Source organism: Squalius cephalus, assembly GCF_949319135.1.
Source record: "Squalius cephalus genome assembly, chromosome: 4".
Lineage (NCBI taxonomy): Eukaryota > Metazoa > Chordata > Actinopteri > Cypriniformes > Leuciscidae > Squalius > Squalius cephalus.
This window is the reverse complement of record NC_137125.1, coordinates 25,856,156-25,881,363: the sequence shown is the minus strand read 5'-3', so window position 1 is coordinate 25,881,363 and position 25,208 is coordinate 25,856,156. Positions and strand designations below refer to the sequence as shown.

Here is a 25,208-nt window from a genome sequence, read left to right as displayed (position 1 = left end):
CAATTTTCTTCTTATTCTAAATGTGATCAACATTTGATGTGTTTGCGGAATTTGGCTATTAAAGCTGCCGTCGGCAACATTTTTTTGAACAAATTCAGTGAAATTGACACTATAATCCGACAGAACAACATAAATAAGGTGGTTTTAGAAAAAAACCCGAGCTTCTAACTCCACCTGGAGAGTGTTATTTGTTTTGCAAAAATCCACCGCTCCCGTCTCATCGGGTCCAATCAGCGCAGGGAGGTGTGAGATCTGTCAATCACAGTTCGTGCACACGCCACAGATCCCCCCCTCCCTCGCGCAGACGCACACATTACAATATCACATGCACACGACACGCCTGAAGTTCGCCTGAAGATTGTACGAAGCGTGATGGTGGAGAGAAAATCTACTAACAAGCTTCCAATTCCTCGGTTATTGCTATCTATGGATAGATTAGCCAGGGCAGCCTACCTCCGAGTCCATGGTGTTGATCGGTGCTGAAGAGACGGACGCGTTCACAGAAAATCAGGTACACACGCACTGACGATGGACGTGTGCTCGTTGGTAGTGGGGGAGGGGCATGAGAGTTGTAAACATTAAAAATTTTTGGCTAAGTCCACTCAATCTGCCAGACTTGCCGACTGCAGCTTTAAGATGTAACATTTTAAATATTCTGCTGAAATGAAAGAAATTACTTGAAAAAAGATTTGTTCATTTTGATGAACCAGATTCAAAGATCCGAGTCAGTAAAATGATCCGAAATTCCCACTACTATTCAGAAATGATTAGTAAGGTCTGTATAAAAGTTGTTTATTGCATTTGAACTTGTTTTTAGGATGCTCTCAGGTGAGAACGCGTCTTTAGAAAGATGTTTGCTGAGAGTGACAAAAGAAAAGGGTGTGTGGAATGCCCTTCTATGGACATGGCTTGTGCATGTTTGTGTAAGTTACTGACCTCGGGCACTAATTTAAAATACTCAGAATTCATCAACATGGAAAGAGTTTAATAACAAATTCATGTGTATATACCTGTTGTGAATTAGGCGTAAAGTTTTCGTGAAAAGTTAAAATGTGCGTATAAATATGAATAGTGTATGCGATTATTAGTGAATGAGACCCGTTGTCCTGTCTGGAAAAGCTCAGGGCTCAGATGTTCAAAGGTTCTTCAATTTAAGAATTATGGAAGCCATTCTGCTCTTGAGAACCTTCAATGCAGCATTTTTGTAGACTGTTACAGATCTGTGCTTTAACACAATCCTGTTTCTTTTGACCTCATGGCTTGGTACTTGCTCCGATATGCATTTGAACCATTTGGACATTATGTACACAGAGGTATGTGCCTTTCCAAATGCACATATTTATTCTAGTCAAGGCTTAGAAACATCTCAAAGGTGATCTAGAGAAATGAGATCTCAGCGGGTCTGAATACGTACGTGATATTGCGGTTTGTTCTTTTTAATAAATATGCAAAGTTTTAACAAATCTAGTATTTGTTTAGTCATTATAGGGTATGAAAGGAAGCATGAAGACATGGTCATGAAAAGAAGCATTTTAGCATAAGTCTCTAACATAAAATGGAGAAAATGAGGGGTTCTGAATATTTTCAGAATCAACTGTATGTTACATTGATCGTTTTTACAATGGTGTCGTCTGTACGCAGAAAACTCAAGGAAAACCTGGAGAAGTGAAGGAGCCTGGACATTAAAGACCTGCCCTGGGGAATTATACACATCGTGAAATCAAGATGGCCTAGCAAAGAGAGCAAATCTCTTTTGGAAAAACATACTGAAACGAAACCTAATCGTTTTTAATGATTTCTCTAATGCGATTTAATGCCGAGATGCATCGGTCTGGCTTTGCATTTGGATAATCCACTAGCAGAAAATTGTCTAGAAGTTGGAGCATGTGAGGCAGTTTGCAGTTACTGAGAAGAATCCAACACAGCGCCTATGACAGCTAGAAAAACCTCAGGCTGCTGATTTCCACACTCTGCTTGCCTCATTCGACCTCGAACGAGTATCTACTGTGGCTACTGACAAATCAGGTAACCAATTAGACCTTATTAACACGCGCTACTGCTACACTGACCATACACTGGTCACTCCACTGCACACCTCAGATCACTTCCTCCTCACTCTCAACCTCAACACAAACTCCTCCACAGGTCACCTTTCGGCGAAACCTACACTCACTCCTATTCTCTCGCCTATCCTCTATCCACACTTCCTCCACCTGATCAGCTCTCAACACTAGATACTAACAGTGCAACTGATACCCTTTTCTCCACTTTAACATCCTGCTTGGACAACTTCTGCCCCCTTTCCTCCAGGCTTGCCCGCGCAACACCCTCTGCCCCCTGTCTATCTGATGTTCTCCGCGAACATCGTTCTAAACTCAGGGGTGCAGAGAGGAAGTGGTGCAAATCGAAAGATCCTACTGACCTTGGTCTTTATCAATCCCTCCTCTCTTCCTTTTCTCCTAATATCTCTACTGCTAAAACGACTTACTATCACAACAAAATTAACAATTCTTCTGACTCTCGCATGCTTTTCAAAACCTTCTCCTCTCTTCTCAACCCTCCTCCTCCATCAACCCGAACAGCTGACGATTTTGCCACATTTTTCATAAATAAAACGACCACCATCAGTGGCCAATTTACCAAACCACAAACTGACACACACATCTTACCAGCTAACATACACATTCTACCCTTCTTCTCTCTGCTTTCAGAGGCAGAAGTCTCCAAACTCCCCTATTCCCACTAATCTACTTCAAGCCATTTCTTCCTCAGTTGTACCCGCACTCGTGCACATCATCGACACCTCTCTTCACACTGGTACTTCTTCCACAGCATTTAAGCAGGCTCCTTAAGTTACCCCCCACTGCGTAAGAAACCCACTCTAAATCCAGCACATCTGGAAAATTACAGACCGGTATCCCTTCTTTCATTCATTGCAAAAACACTTGAACGAGTTGTTTTCAACCAGATCTCTTCCTTTCTTACACAGATCAGCCTCCTGGACAACAACCAGTCTGGTTTCAAAAGCGTACATTCAACTGAGACTGCCCTGCTCTCTGTAATTGACTGGCAAGAAGAGCAGCTTCCAAATCCTCAGTTCTCATCCTGCTGGATCAGTCTGCTGCCTTTGACACAGTTAACCACCAGATCCTTCTGTCAATCCTAAAGATGAAGGATAAGATCACTCCAATGGTTCAAGTCTTACCTCTCAGGTAGGTCCTTTAGGGTGTCGTGGAGGGGTGTGGTGTCTGAGACCCAACATCTAGCTACTGGGGTTCGTCAGGGCTCAGTGCTTGGACCATTTCTCTTCTCCATCTACATGACATCACTAGGATCTGTGATTCAGAAACATGGCTTTTCCTATCACTGCTATGCTGATGACACACAACTCTACCTCTCATTCCAGCCTGATGATCCAACGGTAGCTGCTTGCATCCCATCCCATGACAGTTAATTCTGGCTGGATAAAGGACCACCACCTTCAACTAAACCTTGTGAAGACAGAGCTGCTTGTGGTCCCGGCCAACCCAACGCTACAACACAACTTCTCCATTTAGCTAGGTTCGTCATCCATAACTCCATCAAGGTCAGCCAGGAACCTTGGATTTGTGATTGATGATCAATTGAACTTTACAGACCACATTGCTAGAACTGCCCGGTCCTGCAGATTTAACTTGCACAACATTAGGAGGATCAGGCCCTTCCTATCAGAGCATGCTATACAACTCCTTGTCCAAGCGCATGTTCTATCCAGACTGGACTATTGTAATGCTCTCCTGGCTGGTCTTCCAGCTTGCTCTGTCAAACCTCTGCAACTGATCCAGAATGCTGCAGCAAGAGTGTTTTTTAACGAGCTGAAGAGAGCACACGTCACTCCTATCCTCACAAAATTGCACTGGTTGCCAGTTGCCGCTCACATCAAATTCAAGTCACTGACGTTTGCCTACAGAACAATCACTGGCTCTGCTCCCTATTACCTAAACTCATTACTTCAGACTTACGTGCCATCCAGAAACTTCCGCTCTGCAAGTGAACGTCGTCTTGTGGTGCCATCTCAAATAGGCACAAAATCTCTTTCTCGGACCTTTACCTTGTCTGTTCCCTGCTGGTGGAATGATCTGGCCAACTCGACTCGAGCTACTGAGTCCATAGCCATTTTCAAGAAACGGCTGAAGACGCATCTTTTTCGGCAACATTTTATCCATTAATACTAACACTTTATCTTCTATTCTATGGGCCCTATCTTGCACCCAGCGCAATTGACTTTGTACACCGACTTATGTATAATTCCTATTTTGCACCCGCACACAGCGGACTTTTCCCTCCACAGACGCACGTCGGTAAATTAGGGATTGAATTTGCGCTCCCAGGGGTGGTTCAGCGAAAAGAGGAAGCGTGTTCCGGCGCAAACGTTCCCTGGTGCTATTTTGCAGTTCCAGAAAACAATTCCGCCACTGACCAGGAAAAACCTAGTCTAAAGTCAGTGGCGCATTGCGCATGTTATTCAAATGCAATTTTGAGGGCGCATGCTTGGCCATAATGTAGCGTGTGCACAACGTGCATACACTTTGATTCTCTCATCTACACAGAAGCAGCAGTTTTTATTTTTGCAAATCATAGGCTACATTATTACAAGGAAAAATATTAACACTCGAGGGAAATCATTGTTGTGTCCATGAAGATGTGAAAAAATAGGCATAAATCTAGCTTACACATTTACCCAAATTATCATATGCCTGTTTAACCGAAGCTAATTTGGGTGGGTTTCTCCCATCCCCAATGTCACTTCTCTGTCTTTTACGGCCCTGATGAGAATGTTGGTCTCCTCAGCTGTTAACCGCTCCTGGCGTGTGCGCCTGGAAAATCCGCCGTTATAATAGCAATCCGCCATGGAACAAGCGCGCCTGATTTTAAAGGGAATGTGAGATGTCGCTCTGATTGGTTTATTTCACGTTATGCCCAAACCACACCTATGAATAATGAAGCTACTTCAGACTAACCCATTTTAGATTTGCGTAGGGCACAAGAGTCATTTATCCCGCCGGTATAATAGCAACAGTGCCCAAGATCCGCCCACAAAGTTACTTGCGTTTCACGTTTGATACTTGCGTTTCAGATCGTTAAAATAGGGCGCTATATCCATATATATATAACAGTACATGTACTGCGTTAGATTAAACTGGGATGGGTCATAGCACTTGCATATTGTTGTCCTATTGTTAGTTTAACTGCTTCTATTGTTCTCATTTGTAAGTCGCTTTGGATAAAAGCGTCTGCTAAATGTATAAATGTAAATGCCACATCCGCATAAAACCTCCAGCGAACAATGCAGCCTGTTGTTTTAACAGGAAATTGTTCCATTCAGTGCAGCTCCAGGAATATTAATACCTAAGTAAAATAAATAAATAGCCAAAGCTATAACATTCATGTAACATGTGGGTGGCACTGCCAATAAAGCACCTAAAAGCTGTCACAAAGAACCGGCAAAAGTAATGATTATGAATATGTAAAATATAGCAAGGAGACATTTTAATTGTTTATTAATAAACAAGTGTTTTCTGTGTCGGTTGCAAAGATGAAGTTGACGATGCTGACTCGCCGATCTTCGCAGTAGTGAACGCGCCGGAGAGAAATGCACATTTCATACGGACTACATAGTTTTGTTTTTGAATTGTTCTGTTTAAAAGTAGAGATTAAAGATATTTCAAGCTTTCTGTAGACAATAGATATATTTCTCAGGTCTGTGAGGCAAGTATGCTGAGTTTCGGTTCATTTGTGACATGAGCTCCAGTTCACACGCCGGCGCCTGCCGTGATTAGGCCTATCTATTGTCTGCTATATTTACTTATTTATTAAATCCAGGTAATTGGTTGATGAAACATTGATTAAAATTAACATGCAATTAATACAAAACGAAATTCACTTTAAAGAAAGGCTTTGTGCTTTCTGTTTGAGGTCTCTGTGAAAGTTTTAAAGCAGTCTTTTAATGCCGCTTTCAGAGCACTCACGTCCGTAACCGGGAACTGACACGTCTGTAACATTGTTTTTTCCTCATAAATGTGAACACGAAAAATAAAATAAATATATTATGTTCTGTGGAGAGCCAACCCTTCTTCATCCAGTGGGTAGTATTACTTTTGGTTTGCACAGCGTAATTCAAAGAATTACTAAATAATATTTTGCCACCTAAAAGTTAAACATTTTTTGTGTCATGTGTATTTCCCTCATATTAAATATAAAATGCATGTGTATACTTTTTTTCATATTTTTCTAATGTCTGGACTCCTTTATTAAGAGAGTATGGATATATAAACAGAAGTTTTAATATATTGGTATTAAATGCATTTTCTGAGAATTAATATTTTAAGTTTTGACTGCAAATGTCACGTCCATAACATTGGAATTGCCCAATTTTAAATAATTTATCCTCAACTAGTTTTGTGGTGTAGGTCTACGTATATTATAATGTTAACTTCAAATAATACTAATAGTAATTTGAAGATGTGGTAGCATTAGATCTGGACGGGAAGGATAATGCTGGGAGTTGGAAGGGGTGTGGCGATTCTGCGACACAGGTTCGTGGATCTGGTTGCGATTTCGGTTTTATATTGCGTATCGTTACAGCCCTAGTATCCACCTGAGGGCCAGTGCATCTTGGGAGATGATGGGTACCCCTGCCTGACATCACCCATCAACATCATGACACCCTACCGTGAGCCTGTTGCCTCTCCAGTTGCGGCCCGCTACAACAGGCATCATTCCATAGCCAGGTGCATGATCGAGCGGGCCTTCGGGATGCTGAAGACCCTCCGGAGGTCCATATTTTTAAAAGCCCTTGAGGTGAGCCTAGACTTCACCCCCGTCTTTGTTACATGCTGCATAATTTTACACAACATGTGCTTTGCCACCGGTGACATCATGGAAGCAGATGTTGGTGATGATGATGATGATGATGATGATGTCAACAATGAGGACAACGCTGATGCCAGAGAAGTGGTGTGTGGTGATGTCACAAGGAACCGTCTGGCAGCAGCAGTTTCCGCACCCGACATCCACGTTCCTGCACTAATGGAACATGACTATGTTTAGAATCATTCATCTTTACTCAACCTTGTTATACAGTTTATATTGTATTAAAGTTCTATAAAAGTTACATTCTGTTAAACCACATCCTCAGTTACAATTAATTAATTCATGATAATAGTAGTAATAAGCACTTTTGTATTGGTAGTATTACAAATATTTCAATTAACATACAATGTGTCATGGGTTTTCATTCTATTATAGCAACACAGGTTAACATCTGGTTATAGCTCTAAAATCGTCTGCAAAATTGTAGTCGAAAAGAAACATAAAATCATATAGAAATGTGAGAATTTAGAAAATTACTAAACAAACATGAAAAACACAACACAAATAAGCATTACCTCCTCCTATCCTGGCTGCTTCTACTACTACTATTCAACCTGTTGCTTTTAGCAAAAAACAACAACAAAAAAACAGAGGGTATAACTAAATACTCTGTCAGAGTGACAGAGGGTATAACTAAATACATTTTATTTATATAATAAATAAATATATATATATATATATATATATATATATATATATATATATATATATATATATATATAAATAAAATGTATTTAGTTATACCCTCTGTCAGTTTAGTTATACTAAATACTCTGTCTAAATACTCTGACAGGGATTTAGTTAATCCCTTCTGGATTGGAGTGTGGATCGACTGTGATTGAATGTATTCGTAGTGCGACTGCATCCACCGAACGTGACCTCCGTAACGTACAGGACGAATACCTGTACTGTTACACCCCTAATATATATATATACTTTTATACTTTACCCTTGCAGACGGAGGGTACCCGTGTAACCGTCCAACACCCACTTCCCCTTAGTAGCGGGTGGGTTAGTAATACTACTAAAAGGCCAGTACAAGGTGTGGGACCCAAACACTTCCACCATCATTCATTTTAGAGTGCGCTTTTGGGATGATGAAGACCAGGGGCCCATATCATGATGGTAGTTGAACAAACTCAGCGTTATAGGATTAGTATTAAGTTGACAAAACCAATCTAATCCAATCAGGCTTTGCTGGTACCATGACATTGATCATCAGCTTTCTCTGTCAACTCAGGCTTTGATCCTGAGATTATGGAGCGTGTGCACATGAAAGTGTGACATCAGCAGCGAACAGCCAATCACATGCCTTGAAACGTAGAGTAGCTGTGATTCACTTCTCGCAGAGAATCAGTGCAATTCTCTATTCTCTTTGAGATTAAGAGATTTAAGAATATGAAGTGTATACGTAAATGGATTTACACAGCAAGAAGAAAATATTTTTCTATATTCGCTTGACGTGCAAGTGAAAGTTGAGAAGTTAGTTTATATAGTTGATAAAATATATAGGTATACAGAGACTCAAATGTTGAATTGTATACATATTATCTGTATATATTTATGTTCATTTAAACTAAATGTTTAATAATAATTGTAAAAATACAATTGCTCATGTGTAATGAGCTTAGGGGTATAATAATTAAATAAATAATAATTCTAATAAATAATCACTAAAAAATAAAATTCTGGAGGATACCAGGGTCTTTATTGTGGCAGCCCATCCACATCTGTTTTTTTTTCTTTTTTTTTCTGTTACTGTCGATATTAATTTTTTGGTAATGTTTTTTCATGTTCTTAAACTCATGTTGTTTTATGTTGTAAATAGTTTTAAATATATAACAATTTATTCATTAGTTTATTCATTTTTAAAAAATTTTGTTTCATTTAATATATTCAAAAAATATATTGAATTTTTCTCAAGTAGAGAGAGAGTCTGTCCATCCTCTCCCTGCTCTCTTCCTCTTTGTCTCTCTCTGAAACCTCATGTCTTCTTCTCTGCTCCTCATCTGGTTATCAACTGCTTTTATACGACTAATTTACAAAGCCAAGGAAAGTTAATCAAAGAGGAAAAACAGTCATAATGAATTTTTCACAACTGATAAAACATATTGCAACACGTTACCTATAAATTGGCTCATATTTGTCTCTGGCCCTTATAAATATTTGATTTTGTTGACCAAACCTTGCTTATTGTATAATAATAGTAATTATTGCTATGGTACTTTAGAAAAATGCATCCAAACATCAGTTTAAAAAATGTCTTGTTACTGAAAACTTAGTTACCAACCCCTGGTCTTACACAGAATCTCACATATAAAACGTGCTACAAACTCTTTCAGCACATCATTAGACAACATGTATTAAAATATGCAGTTCCCCAAGGATTCAAATATGAATACCTTATTTATTTCATATTATTTTTACTATGTGTGTGGTTTTGCATGTAAATTGCAATGCACTTTATTTTTTTAGACAGCAGCGTGTAATGGGACTTTTATTTTGGTCTCACGGTGTGGCGTCACAAGTCTGCGCCCGGACCCTCTGTCTGTTGTGATTCGGCTTTAGAAAGGTTTGTGTTTTTAAGTATTTAGCGTGTTTGAATAGATGAAAATCATTCAGTCGATTTTAATTACTAGGCGATCTAAATTGAACTGTATTGCTTTACAATTGTATTGCTTTATGAAACATGAACGTTATTTTTGTAAGTAAAGCGCATCCACACATGAGTAACGTTAACAGAAAAGGTGCGTCTCATATTTGCGTCGTATCGTGAATCAGTTTATCGTGAACACGAATTCGGTCAATGGAGAAAGTTCTGATGGCTTAAACGGAGCTTGAGTCAATTAAAACAATGCTTTAGTATTAATTGAGTGATTCGAATCGCTCGATTCACCACACGCTGACCAGACATGCTGGTCAAAACAGTAGCCTAAATGCAACGAGAAAACAAACACACAAATTTAATTTAATTTTTTTTTTTTTTTACAAATGTTTTCTTGAAAATTGTATCTATTAAATACCAACTTTAAACTAATAGAATATGTATAATTTGTGTTATTTTATTAATTTGTACTGCTGGGGGTAATCACTCTGAGACGCACCCCCAGAGATTTAGTTTGGATTTATCTTTCTTTCTGTTAATTATTCTCATCTTAAACATGATGATATGTTTAAACACACAGAAAAACTCCTGGTTAAGCAGATGAGATCTATGTGACACTATTATAAAGATGTCATTTATTAAAAAGGAGTGTGAAGAAATGAAGTTTGAAGAAGCATTCAGTGTGAAACAAGAACAAACAGGTTGGTTTCATTCTCAAAGCTGAAATCAGTCATTTAATCCTTGTCCATCTCTACAGAAATGAATGATACTTTTGAAGAACGTCATATGATTGTGCTAATTACAGTGGTTTATTTGACAGTGAGCTGGTCACCTCGAGTGGACACATGTTGAGATCACATGACAAGACAAATACTAATGCTGCCTTCAAGCGAACATGAGAAGATCCTACTTCACATTGAACATACACATTATGACATGAAGTCACACGTTAAATTAGGAAAAATACAGTAGTAGTCTAAACAAAACAATTATTTGAGTAACATTAAACCCAAAATTAACCTATAATTTATATCATTATAATTATGCAACCGTATCTGCTACGTAACACGAGAATGAACCTCATTGGTTTTTGCTGAAGCACAAACGTGCTGCGTAACACAAGAATGACCCTCATTGGTTCTGACTGAAGCTCAAACGTGCTGCGTAACAAGAATGAACCTCATTGGTCCTTGCTGAACCTCAAACGCTTTCTGTAAGACTAGAATTAACCTCATTGGTTCTTGTAACACTAGAATTGTGGATTCATTTTACGATACTTTATGAACTTTTTGCAGCATCAAAGTGGTAGTTCTGTCAATTGAGGGACAGAAAGTTCTCCGAATTAATCAAAAAGATCTTCATTTGTGTTCTAAAGTCTTAGGCCGGCTACACACTGGCTGCGTGGCGTAAGCGTGTCAGCTGCTTGGTGTGTGTCCGTTTTTATTTCGGCTCCCATGTTAACAGGTTAGAGCTTGCACACTGCCTGCGGAAAACACGTGCATGCTAAAAATAGAACCGACGTCTATTTTTCACACGACACGCAAGCGTGTTGAAAGCGTTTCCAGGCAAAATAGAATAAGAAAAGATGTCATTTTGACACGAATACATATTATTAAATGACATTTTGATGTTTGAAAGTCTCTAGGTTTTGACATAAATGCAGATATAAATGTAATTTAAAAAAAAAAAAAAGTAATAATTATCGATTTTCAAATACTGCACCTGTCAATACAGAACGAAATATTCTGTAGTCTATTTTGCAGTCAACACTGCTGACGTTGTCTTTGCTGCTATATTATGTTTAACATGAAGTATAGGCCTTTCACAACTCTCTCCCCATATGTGAATATATCACCAATGAGGCTTATCATATGTCACCTAGCAGCAGCAGCGCCGCGTCAGACACGTTTCTGGTGTGCAAAGAAATAGAAAATGCCACGCAGCTGACACGCCACACTCACGCCACGCAGCAGTGTGTCGCCGGCCTTAGGGGTGTGGAACAACATGTGGGTGAGTAATTAAGTCAAGTCACCTTTATTTACATAGTGCTTTTAACAATACAGATGGTTTCAAAGCAGCTTTACAGAGATAACAGGAAAATAATGCAACAAAGTTTTTTTCCAGAAGAAAATAGCGTCATAAATCCAGCTTAAGTAAGTTCGGTGATGTTTCAGTTTTGTTGTAAAAAAGTTATTAATTTAGTTAATTTATATATAAAGCTACCCTGGAAATCCAGAGTTCTCGCGAGAGCACAAGTTGAATTTGCTCAGCGAGTTTACTCTGGCGTCGAGTAATGATGCTCATTTAATATGCCCTTGTATCCGAGCTGCACCAATCACATCGGGTTATCTGATATAGGCGGGCCAGAGGCGAGCTAAACAGATGGCGACAGCGCTGTGACGTCGAAGTCATTAGTAAACATTGATACTTTGCACGTGACGTCAGTTGTACTGGCTGGCGGGCAAGAACGTCATTCTCTAGCAACAAAAACCAGTAAACTAATCAAGGATCTTGCCAGGACGTTGCCTGTTTTAAATATACAAAAGTTGGTGTTTTGAGGTACACGACATGCCAGATAGTTGTTGTGCGATTGGATGCACTAACCGCGTTTGTTGCCCGCCAGATATCACGTGACTGCAAAGTATCAATGGATGAACAGTTGTTTGAGGAACGGTTCCTCTATAAGAGGAACGGAAGATGGAGAGGAACTTTTGCAAGAAGGGCGTATTTGCTGTTTTGCCGACCGGATACTGCAAGAGTCTAATCTTTTTTCTTTCTTTTTTTCTACCAGTTAGCTCCGCTGGTAGCTAAGCGTATGGGGTTTGTTGTGATTGGTCGTAGTGTTATCCAATTGCGTGCAGTGAGATTTTTAAATGCATGCTTGGTGCCGCCCCTCGAGCTGGCCGATTTTCATTAGTCGATGCCAAACCATTAATCTTTCAGATTTAGGTCTGGATTTACAGGCTAATATAAAGCCGCTCTGGAGAAAACCGTGATGTCATCATCCAGCTCAGTTCAGTTCTCATATAATGGTGTTAATGCAGGCAGATCAATAGTCAGGGCTCTACAGTGCGGCCATTTCACTCGCACATGCGAGTAAATATTTGGGCGTGCGAACGTGAAAAAATATTTGGGCGCACTCGTGCGAGTGACACAGCATTTTTCTATAGAAACAGCTGCAAATACTGTACATCATCATGAGGAGGGGGAGAGTAGGACACTATATTACCGGGAGATCAGTTATTTAGGCCTAAATCTTCAGTAGATAGTCTGTAGCCTAGCCTCATAAAAAAAAACTACAGTGCCCACACAAACTATTTCAAAACAGCGCGAATTCATTCGCTCTTAAAACATCCTCTGATATAAACAAGTAGGCCTAGACTTAAAATTTATTAATTTTCAGCATTTAGTCATTTATTTGTAATAACCACTTTGAGTGGGCTATTTAAAATTTGTTATTTACATGTTAAATTATGTTTTTAAAACATAAGCGCAGAGTGTTACGTAATATTGTGTGTCGAAAGAATTTGTCCGCAGCTGGTCCAAAAAAAAAAAAAAAAAAGTCAAAAACCCCACTGTCAGTGTTTTGTAAGGAACAGTCAAATATGTAAAATATAGCAGGAGACATTTTAATTGTTTACTAATAAAACAGTTATTTTTTATGTCAGTGTCGGCTAGACAGATGAAGTTGACGACTCGCGATCTTCGCAGCGCCAGAGAGAAATGCACATTTCATACGAATTACATAAGCAGCGCAGTCTGTTTTCTTTCGTTTTGAATTGTTCTGCTTAAAAGTAGACATTTAAAGCTATCTATATGTCTCAGGTCTGTGAGGCAATAGGCTACCTTATAGCCCTACGCTGAGTTTCGGTTCATTTATGAGACGAGTTCCAGGTTCGCCAGCGCCTCCGTGTCCTGATTATCTATTTTCTAATAGCCTATAGGCCTATTTACTTATTTATTAAATCCAGACACTTGGTTGATGAAACATCGATTAAAATTAAGATACAATTAATACAAAACGAAATTAAATTTAAAGACAGGCTTTGTGCTTTCAGTTTGAGGTCTCTGTGAAAGTTTTAAAACATTCGTTTAGTGCCGCTTTAGAGCGCTCACGTCCGTAACGGAGAACTGTCTGTAACAATTTTTTTTTTTTTTGTGAAATAAATTTCTAAAAAACTGCGACTTAGTCCAGTGCGACTTAGGCTATATATGTTTTGTTGCGCATTTTTTGACTGATATGCGACTCCGGAGCGACATAAAATAGGCTACGGTAAGTTATGTATTATTTTTGTGCAAATGTCCCATAAATTCCCATCCTTTAAGGATTAATTTATGTCCCGTTGACCGGTCCATTGCATTACGAATAAAGCTAATCAATAAAGTCAAAAATGTGATGTGCAGTCAGGTTTGAGTGTGTGCGCTATTTGAAGGAGTGTTCTTCTCACTGATAAGCTTGTTGTGATTTGCGGAGTTTTGACGAGTTTTATAGTCTTGATTGTTTCTTATTCAAAAGTGGTGACGTCCCTACACCCCCCCCCCCCCCCCCCCCCCAATAGAATTAAATGAAAATCTTTTGTTTGAAAGTTTTGCTATGAACATTGTAAATTTAACTGTTGAGTAATTCTAATAATAAAACTATAATGATAAACTTATACAACAAAAATGACTGTGCCCCCAAATATTTGTCTGTGCTCCTAAATTTTTTTATTTAGGCGCACCAGTGCTCCTTGTTCAAAAAGTAAGTGTAGAGCCCTGATAGTATTGTTGAATATTAAATTAAATGTCCCCAACAAAGCAAGTCAAAAGCCAATGGCAACAAAGGCGAAAAAGGCGACAGTGGCAAGGAACCAAAACTCCATCAGGCGACGGAATGGAGAAAAAACCTGAAACCAGGCTCAGTCGGGGGGCCAGTTCTCCTCTGGCCTATGAACGAACAGTGTATGATTATGATTCAGGCAGCATTACAGGTCAGAAATCAGATTGGATCAGATCATTCAGAATATTTATCCAGTTCCATCTGGTTGAATGAGTCATGCGGTTATGGAGACGAGTTTGTTGAGGATTAGTGCTGACGGCTGTCGTGTCGATGAGGCCTTCACAGGGGAGAATCTAGTTGACACTTCAGGGATGCGTTGTGGTCGTGTCTAGGCGCAGGTCCTCCATCTGATCCAGATCCGGCTGACTACATCATGCGTTGTGGGCGTGTCTAGGCGCGGGTCCACCATCTGATCTGAATACGGCCCGGATCCGGCTGATTGTAAACCTCAGAATAAACAAAGATAACATTAGCGTAGATGCCATTCTTATGATATAACGAGTACATCGAGTGTTATAGGAAGTGTTCCTGGTTCTGGCTGACCTAATGTATGCAGCCTAATAGATTTGAATCTGTATGCCAGCTTAAAGAGATGTTTTTAGTCTAGATTTAAACTGAGAGTGGTCATACCTCCTGGTTCTAGTAAGAACTCTAGCTGCTGCATTTTTGACCAGCTGTAGTTTATTTATTAAACATGCAGGGCAATCACCCATAAGAGCATTACAATAGTCTAGACTTGAGGTCATGAACACATTTTTCATTGAAAGCATATGTCGTAATTTAGATATTTTTTTAAAGCAGGGCTCAGTAGTTTCGGGATTTCTTCGCTGTATTCTCGCTTTTTGCTCGCAGGTTTCTCTCTAGAGCTCCCCCCACAGCTTCGGAATAGATATTTGACAACACTGTTGTAAAAACTCTTTGGCGATTCTCAGACACCAGAGGCTATAGATCAACGACATCAAAGCAGATGGGACATTCTTTAAAACGTCTTCTTCATTCGGGTTCGAACAGCGTGAGTGAGCGCAATAATGACAGCATTTTAGCAGATTTCTTTTGGCCGTAAAGCAATTGTTTACATCGCGAGACCTGATATCACGCGATACTTCCTGACGCAGCAGCCGGCGGCCCACCGGCTCAAAGTTGCAAGTGCGTATTTTCCGCTCACGGGCACCAGGGGGGTGCGAAACGACCACCATTCAACCCGAAATAAGTAATATAACCATTCCAATGACTCCGAAGCTGTTCAGTTAAGGTAAAAAAGTTACTTAGTTCACCTTTAAGATGGAAGAATGCAGTTTTACAGATGCTAGTAATGTGGCTTTCAAATGAAAGATTGGTATCAAAAAGCACAGTAACGCTAAAGCCAGTCGGTTTCTCGGCCGCCATTGCTTTACTGTTTACTAGATGTGCACACGCAGAGATGCTATATAGCGACAGCCAATGGGGGGGGAGTCCCTGAGTTCAATATGCGCAACCCCCTTTTTCCCGAGCATGTTATTGGTCAAGGTTTTCCGTCCCTGGAAAGAGCTTCTCATCTATTACAATCCTCTATAATAAAAAGTAGATGGCATCATAAAGCCTGTTTTTTTCACAGATGATTGCTTTTAAATTATATTATTGGGGGTTTAAACCATTTTGCCCAAATAGAAGAAAATATTAGGTACAGTATCTTTAAGCCAGTGCCAATGTTTTGTCTTTAGATGCACGTTTATAAAAGCTAATTGGGTGGTTGTGTACACACACTGCCAACACACATTTATGTCCAAACAGCATGCAAAATTAAATTTTGCATAATAGGTCCCCTTTAATTTAATTAATCTTGGAAATTCCTGACATCTTTTTTTTCCTCCACTGGAGGACATCGTTGGACCCCGTGTGCTTCTGATCCGTCCAAATTGACCTTTAAATATCTCGCTATTTCGGAATCGAATGACACGTCGATGTCCATGGTATCATCAGCATCCTCCCATTCTGCAAAGTCTTGAAAAGCAGGCTTTTTTTGCTGATGGTGGTTGTAAGTTTTCCTCTGTGTTTCCCTCATCAAACCCCAACTCATCAAATAGCACTTTGACGGCATGGATCACAGCTTTTCTTTCATTGTCATCAATCATCTTTAACTGACACAGTTTGGGAGTGAGGAATGTAGCTATTTTGTGAATTCCATTTGGTAATTTCCATTCCATGCTCACCCAGGTGTGCTCTTTGATACCAATCTTTCATTTGAAAGTCAAGTGTCTAGTGTCTGTAAAACCGCATTTTTCCATTTTAAAAATATATCTAAATTACGTCATATGCTCTCATTGACAAATGCGGAACAATTAGTCCATGTGTTCATGACATCAAGGCTAGATTATTGTAATGCTATTATGGGTGGTTGCCCTGCACGCTTAATAAACAAACTACAGCTAGTTCAAAACAGCAGCTCGAGTTCTTACCAGAACCAGGAAGTATGACCATATTAGCCCGGTTCTGTCAACACTGCAGTGGCTCCCTATTAAACATCGTATAAATTTTAAAATATTGCTGATTACTTACAAAGCACTAAATGGTTTAGCTCCGCAGTACTTGAGCGAGCTCTTAACGCATTATAGTCCTTCACGTCTATTGCGATCTCAAAATTCCGGCCAGTTGATTATACCTAGAATATCAAAATCGACTGCTGGCAGTAGATCCTTTTCCTATTTAGCACCAAAACTTTGGAACAGTCTTCCTAACATTGTCCGGGAAGCAGACACACTCTGTCAGTTCAAAGCTAGACTAAAAACACATCTCTTTGACCTAGCATACACATAACACATTATAAACTTCTATATTCAATTCAGTGTTAGGCTGCATAGATTAGGTCAGCCGGAACCGGGAACACTTCTCATAAATCCTGATGTACTTGTTACATCATAAGAATAATGGCGTCTACACTAGTATTAGTCTCTCTGTTTATCCCGAGGTTTACCGCAGTCCGCCGGATCCAGATCTGATGAAGGGCCTGGACGCGACAACACCGCAGTCCTGAAGTGTCAACTAGGCTCTCACCTGTGAAGGCCTCCCCTCCCCTCCCTCCCTTTACCTGTCTACAGATAAAGCGTTGTCGGGATAATTCCGGTTCGCTTGGCTACGTGGAAGCGATAAAACTACACACCAGCGGGGGAAATAAGTATTGAACACGTCATCATTTTTCTCAGTAAATATATTTCCAAAGGTGCTATTGACATGAAATTTTCACCAGATGTTGGTAACAACACAAGTAAGCCATACATACAAAGAAACAAACAAAAATAAGTTCAGAAATTAAGGTATGTGTAATAATGTGAAATGACACAGGGAAAAATTATTGAACACATGAAAAAAGGGAGGCGCAAAAAGGCATGGAAAGCCAAGACAACTGCTGAAAACTTACAGTAATTAAAAAGCAATCCAGCCCCGTCAGTGGAAATTAATAACAGCTGGTTCAGTCCCAAATGATGGCCTACAAAAAGGTCTCATTGCCAAGGTGTCACACAAGACACATCTCATGATGGGTAAAAGCAAAGAGCTGTCTCAAGACCTTCGCAACCTAATTGTTGCAAAACATAATGATGCCATTGGTTATAGGCGCCATTCTAAGCTTCTGAATGGTCCAGTGAGCACTTTTGGGGCCATAATACGGAAGTGGTTATAATTTCACCATAAATTTGCCTCGACCAGTGCTCCTCGCAAGATTTCTGACAGAGGAGTGAAAAGAATAATCAGAAGAGTTGTCCAAGAGCCAACACCAAGTTGTATGGTGTTTTTAGGGTAATGTGCACTGCCATTTCTCCTCCAAATATGGTGTGTATTATGGTATCCAAACAGTTCAATTTTGCTCTCATGTGATCACACTATATTCTCCCAGTATTTCACTGGCTTTTCCAAACGTTGTGCAGCAAACTTTAAATGAGCTTCAACATGCTTTTTTTCAGTAATGGAGTCTTGCGTGGTGAGCGTGCATACAGGCCATGGCGGTGGAGTGCATTACTTAATGTTTTCTTTGAGACAACAGCAGCTGCTATCTGCAGGTCTTTTTGAAGCTCTCCACAAGTGATCCTTGGCTCTTGGACAACTCTTCTGATTATTCTTTTCACTCCTCTATCAGAAATCTTGCGAGGAGCACTTCACGTATTATGGCCCCAAAAGTTGCAAAACGTAATGATGGCATTGGTTATAGGCGCCATTCTAAGCTTCTGAATGGTCCAGTGAGCACTTTTGGGGCCATAATACGGAAGTGGAAAGACAATAATTTCACCATAAATTTGCCTCGACCAGTGCTCCTCGCAAGATTTCTGACAGAGGAGTGAAAAGAATAATCAGAAGAGTTGTCCAAGAGCCAAGGATCACTTGTGGAGAGCTTCAAAAAGACCTGCAGATAGCAGCTGCTGTTGTCTCAAAGAAAACAGTAAGTAATGCACTCCACCGCCATGGCCTGTATGCACGCTCACCACGCAAGACTCCATTACTGAAAAAAAAGCATGTTAAAGCTCATTTAAAGTTTGCTGCACAACATTTGGAAAAGCCAGTGAAATACTGGGAGAATATAGTGTGGTCACATGAGAGCAAAATTGAACTGTTTGGATACCATAATACACACCATATTTGGAGGAGAAATGGCAGTGCACATTACCCTAAAAACACCATACAACTTGGTGTTGGCTCTTGGACAACTCTTCTGATTATTCTTTTCACTCCTCTGTCAGAAATCTTGCGAGGAGCACTGGTCAAGGCAAATTTATGGTGAAATTATTGTCTTTCCACTTCCGTATTATTGCCCCAAAAGTGCTCACTGGACCATTCAGAAGCTTAGAATGGCGCCTATAACCAATGCCATCATTATGTTTTGCAACAATTAGGTTGCGAAGTTCTTGAGACAGCTCTTTGCTTTTACCCATCATGAGATGTGTCTTGTGTGACACCTTGGCAATGAGACCTTTTTGTAGGCCATCATTTGGGACTGAACCAGCTGTTATTAATTTCCACTGACGGGGCTGGATTGCTTTTTAATTACTGTAAGTTTTCAGCAGTTGTCTTGGCTTTCCATGCCTTTTTGCGCCTCCCTTTTTTCATGTGTTCAATAATTTTTCCCTGTGTCATTTCACATTATTACACATAACTTAATTTCTGAACTTATTTTTGTTTGTTTCTTTGTATGTATGGCTTACTTGGGTTGTTACCAACATCTGGTGAAAATTTCATGTCAATAGCACCTTTGGAAATATATTTACTGAGAAAAATGATGACGTGTTCAATACTTATTTCCCCCGCTGTATATTCAAATGTGCATACCTATAGACTGAACTCGTAATACGCATGTGCACGCCATCAGCGTTCTCACAGGTTCGCGTTTTTGAAGTTTGCACAGAAAGAACTTGAGAGTTTTCTGTTAAAACGGTGTCGTGTTGGCGGTCCCTAAGTAAATAACTAATGATCATTGCAACGGAAGTGAATCAATCAAAACTTTAGCTGGACAATAACTTTATTCTAGAGCTGCTATAAAGCCAAAACAATCTCTGTTACTTTAATTTCTTATCACTGTAAAGCCGATTTGGAACAATCTACATTGTTAAAAGCGCTATATAAATGAAGATGACTTGACTTGACTTATTTTTCATGAACCATTATTTTGTTGCGCTTCTGCTATGGTAAACAGACATCTATTCTTGGATTGCGTGCGTAACTGAGGCCAGTTAGTGAGAGTCGCGCTGACGACTGCTAGTGAATGTTTAGCGTCATTGTTAGTGCACTCGCCTCGCATGCAGGGGGATCAGTGTTTTGAGACCAACTCGGAGCAGGGCGGTTAGGATTGGAGGCTGAGTTTTGGAGGCAGAGCTTTGAAGAGAGGGGTGTGTTTGTTTGGGTTCATTTCAAATATCAACAATGTCCAACAGCATTTTTGAAATATAACTTACCCCACCTTTAAATTAACAGGCAAAATGAAAAAAAAAAAAAAAAAAAACTGAAAAAGACAAAAATGTTCATAAGGTCACACAAGGATTATTATGTAAAATAAAACAGTGCTGAACCATGTAAATTGCACTCATTAAATTAAATAAATATTAAAATTAAATAATATTAAAGGCCCACTGAAGTGCCTTGAAACGCGCAGCATTATTCAATGTGTTGACGTAATTTCCAGTGAAACAGGAAGACAGGGCAGGACATATCGAACAGCTCCCCTTTTTTAAAATGACTGATTTCAGCCACAGCTTCAGTGTCTATTTATAATGTAGGGGGTGGGTCACTTCAGATTCTAGAGAGCATTTGATTGGACATAAAATCTGATGAGAAGCTGAAGTGCCGAGTGACGTCATCAAAATCAATGATCCATATTGGTGGAAGTGAGAGATGTCAATGCACTTCAGTGGGTCTTTAAATTTCATCTTTGACCAAATTCAGGAGTGTTTGATAATAAAGACATAGAGAATGGGCAGTGCTCGGGGCTCCAGAAACAGGCTTGGGAACCACTGATCTAAATGATCATAACATAACTTCAGCAGTTATCTAGACATGGTTATTTGTCATTAACATGATAATGACAGAATTAACCTTTAACACATAAAATATAACTAGTTGCTTGATGCCAAGTAAAGTTATATATTTGTGCAGCAATTTTCCCAATACACATTGTTTTAATCCAGCTTTATAGGAAGTTATATTGTAGATAGTCAATGTCTTTAAAGTGAACCATGTTGCATCAATAACTAACCAGCTGCATCAATAACTTGGTGAAAAGTCAGTGTATTTTTCACATAGCTCAGTTGTTCTCAACCATTTTTGGGAAGTGTCCTACAGAAAGTGAAAAGTTAACAATATTGAGAAGAAATTCTGGTATTACAGGAAATATAGGATGATATGGATACAGGGGGTATAGGATCTAGCATATATGTTGTTTGTTGCTTTAAATGTCTTAATGTTTTGATGTCTGTTGCTTTGTGCTATTACATTGGGGTTAACTTGTATTTGTCTCTGTTCATCTTAGACCTGATGCTGCTGAAAGTAGAGAGTCAAGAACTGAATGAAATGGAAGAAAAAAATCACTATTTCATAACTGGAGAAAAATCTTTTAATTGTTCACAGACTGAAAAGAGTTCAGCAAAAAAAAGAGCTCAAAAGACAGAAAACCTTAATCACCATATAATGATTCACTCAAAAGAGGACTGTTTTTTATGTCATCAGTGTGGAATGAATTTTCCAGACATAAAGCACCTTAAAAGTCATGTAATAATTCACTCCGGAGAGAAGACTTTCAAATGCCAGCAGTGTGAAAGGAGTTTCCGATTCAATAAATACCTTAAGACGCACATGAGAATTCACTCTGCAGAGAAGCCTTTCAAATGCCAGCAGTGTGAAAGGAGTTTCCGATTCAATAAATACCTCAAGACTCACATGCTGCTTCACACTGGAGAGAAGCCTTTCACCTGCAAACTGTGTGGGAAGAGCTTCTCACAAAAAGGAAATCTTACATATCACATGATAAGTCACACTGGAGAGAAGCGTTTCATGTGCTCTCACTGTAGAAAGAGTTTCAGTCAAAATGTAAGCCTCAAGATTCACATGAGAATTCACACTGGAGAGAAGCCTTACACCTGCACCCAGTGCGGAATGAATTTTACATATAAAGAATCCCTTGATATCCACTTGAGAATTCACACTGGAGAGAGCCCTTACACCTGCAAACTGTGTGGGAAGAGCTTCACACAAAAAGGAAAACTTACATATCACATGAGAAGTCACACTGGAGAGAAGCCGTTCGCCTGCCCTCACTGTGGAAAGAGTTTCACACTTAAAGGAAACCTTGAGGTTCATATGAGAACTCACACTGGAGAGAAGCCTTTCACATGCTCTCATTGTGGAAAGAGTTTCAATCAGAAAGCAACCCTTGAGGTTCACATGAGACTTCACACTGGAGAGAAGCCTTACAAGTGTCTTCAGTGTGAAGAGAGTTTCACATATCGTAGAGACCTGAAACGTCATTTCCAAACTCATTCTGGAAAGACACAGCAGTGTTCATCGGTGTGACAAGATTTAGAAAAAGGAGCAATTTCAAAAATCATCTGTACATTCACTGGATGAAAAGTCTGTCACATTTACAGACACACCTGAATAGTCACACCTATGTGAGACCTTATTTGTGTGTGTATGTACTTTTAAATGGTTCTGCAATTCAAAATGGCACCTGAAAATCTCTGTAAAATTATGGCTACGTTCAAAATCATGTTAACATCACCTTTTAAATGTGACCCATATCAGATTATAACACTCAGCCCTATCGGAAGAGGCTACACAATTTAAAAACCAGTAATTGTTTAAAATATTTGAATGTTGGGGTGCAGAATAAAGACAATAAAACAGCGGAAATTAAATAACAGAATTGTATTTACACAAACCAATGACAGACCTAAATCAACACAGTATATATCAAGAATCGTCAGACTGTTTAAAACAGTCATACAGTGATATAGTTCATACTATAAAACAGTCCAACGGCAATCCGTGTGTAATAGTCCAAAGTGTCCATCTGTGTATATACAATCCAGAAAGTGTGATAATCAAGAGCAAGTCCGTGGGCCCGTTCTTCGTACGTTGCTTAAAACATCCAAGATCAAATTACACATTCAATATGAAATCATCGTGCTAATCATGATCTGGCTAATTAGGTTCTTCGAACACACCTGCCGGATATGATTAGAATAGCTGGATTGAGTTATCTGAGATAATTTCGCGTTCATGCGCTGGTTTAAAAGGGGATATGTATCGATAGTAGAAACATTGATCAGCAACGCTGCTATTGGCTGCTCAGCGTGGCCAAAGAGCGCGCTCAGTTTTTCTCCTCAGCAGAGCAAGAACTAATAGTCGAAGTTTATTCGGAATTTTAATGTTTAATTAAAACGCCAGAGAACACCTCAAAGTCTGCAAAAGCCAGGAGAGAGGGCTGGCAAAAAGTAGCAGACAATTTAAATCCGTTAGAAGTGGCCATGTTAGATGTTTTTATCACTTATTAGCCTATATATTTGTACTTTAATAATTGCATAATTACTTTGTTCATTGTAATGTCAGAGTCACCACACTAGAACATGGGAACAAATAAAAGTGAAATACAAAAATATTCTACATAATGGTAATTTTTTGTTATATTATAGTCTCTTTTATAAAAGGCACTGTTAAATAAATGGTTGTCTGTTTATAAAAGCAACCAAGAAAAAGGCTGAGAAAAAAAAGAAAAGATCTTAGTAGCCTACACTGTAAAATATTTTTTGCTGCATTAAATTAAGGCTGTAGTGTATAGTCATTTCAACTGTTAAATCTTGAGTAATGATGAATTGCTTTGACTTGTGAAAGTGAAAACTGATAAACTTCTGTTAATGTAAAAATATTTTGCCATGAGTTATTGATCACATTTTTCCCGAGTGTAGTTCATTGTAATGACATTGTGTTTTCCTCTTTTGTGCACTTTTACACAATACACCAACACTTGTTTCTGTTCCCTAGAAAGTGGTGGCTGAAATATGTGCAGTAAGTGGACATTTTCTAACTTTCCAAAGGAAAGAAAGTATAAGACTTTGTAATGTCCATTTGTTTCCATTGCACTGGACAGTGAATAAACCCTCTCAGATAACTGTCATATGGAGGAACTAGCCTACCTGCAAGTGCATAAATAACTTTACTTAATTTATACATGTATGCTTTATGCAATATAAGTTGCAGGATTCCACATCTACAGAAAGGACTACAGAAGAGTCTGCACAGGCAGAGGAGACATAGGCCTACAGGTGGGCAGTGTATAGCCAACTTTTCCTTTTTACTTGTTGCATGAGGCATGTGTGTAATATCTCTTGTTGCAGGCACTTGACCACTGGCTTTTCTTTACAAAGAACAATTGAAATAAAACTCAAGGAACTAAGCATATTTGTCTTTTATTAAACATTTAATGAAAAGTGTTTTTTTCTTTTGTGGCAATGTTGTGTAATATGGCACATGCAACACTAGCTGCGTTTACATGGACACTTAATCATAATCGGATTGACAGCTCAATCGGACTAAAAAACCTTTATGTAAACACCTTTATCGATCCAATTGAGCTCGATCCGAATGAAATTTCGATCAGATTGAAAGGGGTGGTTTATTCCTTTTGTAATCCGACCGAGAGAACATGTAAACACTTGATCGGATTGAAAACCGAAACTGAAAGGACTGCGCATGTGCAATGACGTTAAATAGCGCAATGACGTATGATGCGCGGAACGAGATGTTATTCCTGTTGAATAAAGTGTCATATAAATAACCCAGTCAGCAAATTTCCTTTGGCACAGATGTGGGCCAGATAAACAGCTGAGCTGTGGCCCAGATTAGTTTGTGTTTGCCGGCCCAGATATGGCCCACATCTTCTTTGCCAGAATTGAACCAAAGGACTGCCATAACTCCACCAAGCATGAGCCAAATACTACAATTTCATGTGGCCCATATGTGAGCCTTGTATGCAATTTAAGTATGGTTGAGTTCTGTTAAAATCTAACGGCCCCTATGTGGCCCACATGCAGCTGACAGTATGTAAAAGTCTTAAGACTTAATTAACTCAAATGTAAATGAAACACTGGACAACAAATGTACTCAAAACAATTTACTTTTAAATTGTTTAAATAATTACAGCAAAACGGTTGTACTTACAGTATTCAGTTGAAAAAAATTACACAGAAATAAATACAATTACAGCAACACACTAGTACTTAAGTAGAATTCAGTTGAAAACATTTAAGAAGAAATAATAATATAAATAACATTCAAAGAGTCAAACACCAATATTCATGTTTTAAAGTGTGTATTAATGTTATGTTCAACTAGTCTAATGAGAGTAATAAAAATAAAGTC

General features: G+C 39.1%; 1 protein-coding gene across 1 annotated transcript; it reads left to right on the top strand.

The window, feature by feature from the left end:
* Window positions 1–10,186: 10,186 nt before the first annotated feature.
* Window positions 10,187–24,235, top strand: LOC307156932 (uncharacterized protein). The gene is made up of 3 exons (XM_079868649.1): window positions 10,187–10,218; window positions 11,403–11,527; window positions 21,322–24,235. Exon 3 carries the CDS (start codon window positions 21,327–21,329, stop codon window positions 22,359–22,361), a length of 1,035 nt encoding a protein of 344 aa, XP_079724775.1. The 5' UTR covers window positions 10,187–10,218; window positions 11,403–11,527; window positions 21,322–21,326; the 3' UTR covers window positions 22,362–24,235.
* The last annotated feature ends 973 nt before the right edge of the window (window positions 24,236–25,208 follow it).

Coding starts and splice junctions, on each gene's coding strand:
- LOC307156932 (XM_079868649.1), top strand. CDS start 21,327: ATGCTGCTGAAAGTAGAGAGTCAAGAACTGAATGAAATGGAAGAAAAA.